Source organism: Calliphora vicina, chromosome 1 (assembly GCF_958450345.1).
Source record: "Calliphora vicina chromosome 1, idCalVici1.1, whole genome shotgun sequence".
In the NCBI taxonomy this organism is placed as follows: domain Eukaryota; kingdom Metazoa; phylum Arthropoda; class Insecta; order Diptera; family Calliphoridae; genus Calliphora; species Calliphora vicina.
Window position 1 is genome coordinate 115895405 of NC_088780.1, and position 7923 is coordinate 115903327.

At 29.5% G+C, this 7923-nt stretch overlaps 1 protein-coding gene across 1 annotated transcript; it reads left to right on the plus strand.

Moving 5' to 3' along the window:
- The first annotated feature begins 5405 nt into the window (after positions 1-5405).
- Positions 5406-6067, plus strand: LOC135952322 (uncharacterized). The gene has a single exon (XM_065502213.1). The coding sequence runs from the start codon at positions 5447-5449 to the stop codon at positions 6065-6067; it is 621 nt and encodes a 206-aa protein (XP_065358285.1). The 5' UTR covers positions 5406-5446.
- Positions 6068-7923: the final 1856 nt, after the last annotated feature.

A 7923-nucleotide genomic window follows, 5' to 3' on the forward strand; every position in this document is an offset into this window, starting at 1 on the left:
CTGAAAGTTTAATTAAAATCGGAAAACGTCAACCCTTAAATCGAGAAGGTCAAAGATAAAATTTTTCAATATTTGGAATTTCTCATGGAAAAATATTTTGGGCCGATTTTGATTAGAGTCTAGTGTATATGCTTCTACACTATTGTTTTATTAATATTTTGTAACTCAAAACATAAAATTTTTGACTTTTTTGAAAAAAAAGTTCGATTTTGCAAAAAAAGTCATATATCTACTCTTTAGGAGACTCACAAATCATACCATCTCCTGAAATTTTTTACTCTGTTCTGAGTGTGTAAATTTCATTAATCTTGGCCCTTGGGCCGAAAAAATAATATGTACCAAATTTGATCGAAATACTCACAAGGTTTACATGGACAGCCAGCCAGCCGACCAGCGTGATTCTAAGTCGATCGGTATACTTTAAGGTGGGCGTTAGACTAATATTTTTGGGCGTTACAAACATCTGCATAAACGCATTATACCCTCCCCACTATGGTGGTGTTGGATATAATGAATTACACACAGTCATGACGGGACAATTATTTAAATAGTTAAGTCTTAGCTTCATAAGAAGAAACATCAAATAAATAAAAGAATTCTATTGAGCATCAATTTTCTCTTGGGATTTTATTTAGAAGAAACTGGCTAGGATTTTAACTCTGGTCCTTCACGATAACAACGTTTCGGACGTTTTCACTGGGTAAAATTGGAACTTACTTACTTTTCCTTTATGCTAATAGCATTTTTTATGATAATCTTTTATGTTTTATTTAATTTTCATATAAAAAAATCGATTATATCCACTTTTATGGTTTATTTAATTTTCATATGAATTTTTTTTTTTTTTTAAATAAATTAAAAATAAAGTTATCACAGATAATGGTACTTTTACCATTTGGACCACTATTTATCGACTTATATCCAGGTTTCTTTGTCCGTTCATTGTCATTTTACTAAGATTTATCGGCGAAGCGCATCGGTTTAGTTAGTATTCTATAAAAAGTTTGAATAAAACATGTCCTTAAGTTTGGATAAAGCGAAAACTAAAATGCTTTTATGGTTATGACATGCAGTCTAGCAAAATCTTCCAAGTTTTATATTTAAGTAAATCTTTGGTCAAGGCATTTAGATGACAGAAATCAATAGATTTAATTACGCTTTAATTTTAATTTGTTCAAATTAAGTTTTTTTTTTAAAGATTTTTTATTAAAAGTTTCATTACAGTAAAAGTGAGAAAAAAACATGAGAAAAGCTTTCAACTATTTTTGGCAATCATCAATTGAATTGTACAAAAGAATATGTACATGCATATGTATAACTGTATAGGTGTGTGTATTTCATTGAAAAATCTTTTCATTCATGTACAATTTTCAATTCACCACTACATATTGCATTTCAAACAAATTTTCCTCAAATACCAAATACCAGGTATGACCTTAGAAAATGTCTTTCTTTTATATTTCAGCTAGTATTATTCATATGTTCAATAGGATTTTCGAAAAAAAATGAAATCAAATGTTGGCTTCAAATCAAAATGAAATGAAATACATACATACATACATACATACATACATACATACATACATACATATATTTTCCGCATTTTTCCAATTGGTTGCCAGCCTTCATTTTATTTTTGGCACTTAATTAACATTTGAATAGTTTTTTTACGCAATTGTTTTAAGTTTTTTTTTGCGCGCTAGAAAACAGTTGTTGGATTTTTCAATTATTTATTTTGTTTTTGAGTTTTTATTTTATTTATGCAAAAAAACTATTTTTTTTTGTAAAATAAATTGTATTGTATTTATTTGCGTTCTCGTTAAATTTGGTTGTACCCGTTTATTATAAGTTTTTTGTTTATTTGTTTGTTTACAGACAATGATTGTATATATTTGTATTGTATGTCTGTATGTGTGAGTGTGTATACCCTGCAGCTCTAGGAGACTGTTCCGAACAAGTGATTTTACCTATAATTCAGAGTGAAATCAAGTAACATAACTAGCTAGGGGTCAATTGACTTTTTTTTTATTACAATGACACTGTCCGATAGCTGGTACAAAGTAGTTAACGCATTGGAAACACATACCATTTACAAAGAGCCAGTTACCTTACTAGCTACTTAACTGGTTACATGATCAAATCCATAACTAGTTAGTTTAACATTTACTGGAGCTAATTGTCCACAAATAGTCAATTAAAAAGACATCTCATAGACAGTCCAATTACAGATCTATGACAACTCTGCAATAGATTACTTCTGGTTGGTAAAATAACTACATTCTAAAGTGCAGTACAAAATAAACGTTTGAAGTAATTACACTCTAGTTTACCTAGTGACACTAAAGTGACAATTGACCTCGTTTAAATTGAGTACACTCTAGATTACCTAGCGAAACTTAAGTGACAATTGTCTTCGCGCTAGATTACATGGAATGTATAAAATAACCATTTGACTTCTCTCTGCACTACAAAGAGCTCATACGTGTCAAATGAACCAAAATATATAAATTGTAATTAGCCTAGTGATCAGACATTAGTGACAATTACTGTGTTTAAGGGTTACATTGACTACTTGCTTAACTGCTGGGTATTTGCAGAAGTCTGTGTGAGTTTATGTTTTATTTGCTTTTATTTGTAGTTGACATTGTTGTTGCAGTTTGTTTTTTTCTTCTGTATTTGGTTTTATTCCTCTTGCCAGTTCAATTTGATTTATTGTAAATTTTCAATACAAGTTGTAAATTGAAATGTTAACAATTGCAATGAGTTGCAATTCAATATGTTTTTACTTAACCACAGTCACAAAAAATACATATAAACAAAAAGTAAAAAAAATAAAATGATAAAGCCGCCAATTTGTAGTATGTGGCTAACATATAAATTTGTGGCAAACGGATTTGTTGCACTAGATTAAACAGATCACCATGGTAGAGGATACTAGATGAGGGTTTATTTACATAAATTGATTGTAATGTTTGCAAATACTTACAAAGTACATCATATTAATTGGTTTTTTTTTTGCAGATTTATACATACACACAACAAAATTGTAGAGTTTATATTATTTTTCTATTAAAATAAAAAACTAACACCTAAATTTGAAGTTTTAAAGATTAATTTTTGTTAAAGTCAAATTTATTTTAAAAAAGAGCTTTTGTTTTTTTCGTACCATCAGAAACATTATAAAAATGTTTTTCAATGAATGTAAATAAAAAAAAGAAATTTCCAAAAATTAAAAACAAACAAAATGTATATTTTGAAAGCTAATTTTTAATTAGACTTAAGTTCATTTTATTATAATTTATTTGTTATAATTCAAATAATATCACTGAATACTAAAATTTTAGACAATTGGCAAATTGGAATGCATTTGCTACCCTGCCAAGGGCGTCATCAACAATCTTCATTGGCAAGGTCTTATTGTAAATTTCATCTATTTAACTTACTATTATTAGGAATTAGAATATGGGAAGCCAAATTCATATTTATATTATTTGTAAATTAGACGAAATTTCAAATATTTTTTATTACAAATTTATTATTTTATTAGTGTGTCTGTTGCTGTAGTCAACCTTTGGTTGACAATTCAGCTATGTATGTTTTTGTGTTTTTCCTTTTTACTCCTTGTTGTTCATTCGTTGGTGACGCCCTTGGCAGGGTAGAAAATGCATTCCAATTTGCCAATTGTCTAAAATTTTAGTATTCAGTGATATTCTTTGAATTATTACAAATAAATTATAATAAAATGAACTTAAGCCTAATTAAAAATTTGCTTTCAAATTATATATATAAAAAAGTTCGAATAATTACCAAAAATCTAAAAACAAACAAAATGTACATAAAAGTTCAAAACCAAAAGCTTATGAAAATATATGTATGTATGTAAAAAGAAATTTCAAAAAATAAAAACAAAATGTACATAAAAGTTCGAAACATAAAGCTTATTTTAAAATAATAAAACAACAGTAAGGAAATTCGTCTCATTTACCTAAAAATTATAAAAAAGTTAGTTTTTATCGAAAATCGCAAAATTATAGGTCAAAAATTATATTGTCATACTTTTTTCATATTTTTATTCCCTATTATGTTCTCAATAAATCCAAATGTGATCATCATTCTGAAATTTGTTTAAAAACATTTTTAAAATTTTGAAATTGGAGTTTTTTTGGTTATACCTGCGAATAGGTTAAAGGTATCCTACGAAGACAAAAACTCATATAAAAGTAAATATGTATGGTAATTTTGTTCCTACATTTCTTGTTCTTGTGGCCGAGACACTTTAATGGCCTGGCGACCACATGCAGATAAATAAAATGGTTCGACGACAACTATACTATGTTCTTTGTAACAATATATTGTTGCCGTAAACATATAATTGTTGTTTTAATTTCATTTCAACAATATTTTAGTTACTGTAAACGTTTATAGTTTCATCGCAATTATAAATATGAATATTGTTCACCGAATCATAATTATTTTACGAACAACTATAATAATGATAAATAGGTTAACATATTATTGTTATGTACAACCATTAAATGTTAAGTTTCTATATGTGTAGTCATAATATGTTTAAGATGCAAACAAAATATATTTACTTTTTATAAGCTTTAACACATACATTTGAATGTCTGCAATTCTCATTTGCTCTATAGTTTTATTAACTTTCCTAGAGCGAATAACAAGGAATTTCAGTGACTTTTTCAAAAATATTTTAACTGGGAATTTAGTAACTTAAAACTAAAACCTATTAAAATAAAATTTTGTATATGCAAAAATAATTTTAATAATAATATGATTACTTTGGATCATAATATGATTTAATTGGGTCATAAATATGAATACTTTTTGTCATATTATGATAGATTTGTTACATAATATGATTATTTCAGAACATATTATGATACTAATAATGATCATAATATGTTTGGACTACAATGAAAAATCTTATCGTAATATCTTAGATTATGTTTACCACAACCATGTTTTTTCTCTGCTTGTGGGATCAATAATATCACCTAAATTCAACCACCATATAATCCCAGCGGGAAAAAAATTATAGGACTTCAGTTTGTAGGCCTTCAAAAAGGCATACTTACACATTCTAAAAGAGAGAGAGGCAAGATGAAATAAGAGGGGTACACACTTGCTTGTACTGACAAGTCTCTTTTGTTTTCTCATTTTCACTATGGCGTCTATTAGGTTTTGACATACAAAATTGAACACAGACATGCTGTTTGTAAACAGACGAGCATGTTTAAAAGATAATCAAAGAGACTTGCTGCAAGTAAACTTGTTGGGTGTAAAAGCACACTTAATAATATTGATTGTTTTTCCCCTCCATTTTATTTATTGTATAATTTGACATTAAAATTCATTAATTTTATTCATAATTGTTTCAGTTCTCTTTTTAATAATTTAAATAAAATAAACTACATAAATCAAAAAAATGTTGCGTAAATCTCAATGTGAAACAACCTCATGTCACATTTTCGTGGGACCACAAAATTCTAGAGTAGATAAAAAATTACGATTTAATGAAGAAAACATTCAGCAAACGCATCATCCAATTCAAAAAGATTACGGATTCATGGCCATACCCGAAGCAAAAACACCATTTCCCAGACATGCTGATCCGGTAGCGGCGGAAGATTTACGCAAACGTTTACAAGAATCACTAGATCGAGCCAATTGTATGATGCGCAATGAAAATGCTGACGATAACAGCTTATTTAACATGGACGGAATGAAAACACCTGTGCCCAGTTTAGATTTCGATGATGAAGAACGTAGACGGTCCGAATTCTATAATAAACGCAAACAATTTTATCAATCCGAATACATTATAGCCCAACAAAAGTCATTGAGCACAGAAATACCAGAACCGGGACCAGCTGTAGGTGAAAATTGGCGTTCGGTAAATGATGGAAACTCATCTGTACCGTCTAATTTGTCTTCATTTATTAGTCAAAATCGTGGGTCTAATTTTGAAACACTTTCAAGCAGTGTTTCAAAATTAGACCCACGATTTGCTGATCAAATGTCTCGTTCAAGTGAACAATTTATTTAATTGTTCCTAAGTATATAAGTAAAATCATTATAGTTATGTATTTACCTTAAAATCATTAGATTTATGTTTAAATCAACAAACGAAATTTAGTTTATCTTAATCACTTTCGTTTGTTATAACTGCCGGAAATAATATATGCCAGACACGTTTGCTTGTAAACAAAAGAAAGATATAAGTATTCGTATTACTTTAACTAAAGATATTATTAATTAAATTTGCAAAACGTATAAAAACATTTTGAATGAAATACAACAGAGTGTTTAAGAATATTTCGTACAAATAAAAGTTGTTAACATTTTGTGTTGAAAAGTTGAGATATTTATTTAGAAAATATTTTTGTACATAACGTTAGCTGCTGTTGTAGTTGATTTTATTCTTATAGTTTTCTCTACCATTTGGTTGGTGCTTTTGTGTTGCCTGAAAAGAGAAGAAATAGAGATAAAGAGATTTGTGAGTTCCCAATCATTTGATGGATTTGAGGTCTTCGATTGATATGTTCGGTCTTAATAAAGGCATCAATGTAATCTAACTTCATACCGGATAGTTCAGAGAGACGACACCAGATATCATAGTGCCGGACAATGACTGAGAAATTGAGAGATAGTATCATTATTTTCTTCACTATGAAAACTCCCGCAGAAGTCATTGTGGGACGATCAAAGTCTGCTTGCATGATTATCAAATTTAAAGTGTTCAGTAATCACCACCCCCTGTTGCTCAGTTGTGAGCGTTGTATTCTAAGGAGGTATGCCGTGTACCTCCTGTTCAACCTAGGCCATATCATCCTTGTAATTATGCACAAGATGGTGGGTTCACTCCACCATCTTTCTTGATGGAGGTGTTCCCGCACCCATGAATACGAATATCGAATGTCTCGCCGTCCTATATACGAATGTCCCTGTTAGCCTCTCATTTTATAGCTGATACTTCAGCGTAAATATTACTACACCCATTTGGCATCGTAAACTATATCCTTATCGCAAATGTAGATACACTAATCCCTCGTCGTTCGAATTGAAAACCCGAATTTTCAATGTGATCTGGATAAGTATGTAGGCTTCCAATAATTCCAAAATTACCATAAGATATATGCTCCCATGCGCCAACCACACTAAAACCAAATGCCCATTGTCATTTTCCTGGCTATTATATCCACCGATAACCAGATCAGTAACGTAAAAGGCGATTTTGTTAGAGTCGTACGTAGGGCTCCTGTTATCAATTCTACTTTAAACCTTTTTAAAGAGTATGCATTGCTTTTCACAGGATACTGACCCATAGAATAATATCGATTTAGTAACCTCATCAAATAGTTCCTGGGTCTGAAACCCTATTGTATGACTATTTAGAAAAGGTTCGCGTTCCTCAGTATTTTTGCCCTTTACAATGTCAACCAAATAATGTTTGAGAAGTTCTTTTCAAAAATTTATTTCACACTGTATTTAAAAAAGTATCCTTACTACGATATTTGTATCCTTATTTTGGTAAAAATAATACACATACATGCATAATAAGTGAAACATAAACAAAAATAAAATAACTATTCACATGACCGTCTACCATATTTGCTTCCAAATATAATATAGTTTTTATTGCAATAGTTGGTCATAGACTAAACTTATTGGCAGATGAACTTCTAACCCCTACAGAAACAGTAAATAAACTACCAAATACAAACAGCGTTTGTATTTTCTTCGTTTATTTTAGATACAATACTTGTATATAAGTAATAACAAATAAACACGTGTATACACTGAAAGAAATACGTATTTAGCTCACTTTCTGTGCATTTGAAGATGTACAGAGTGACAATCAGTTGTATGGGAAAAATTTTTTGTTAAAATTTTGAAGAGTGC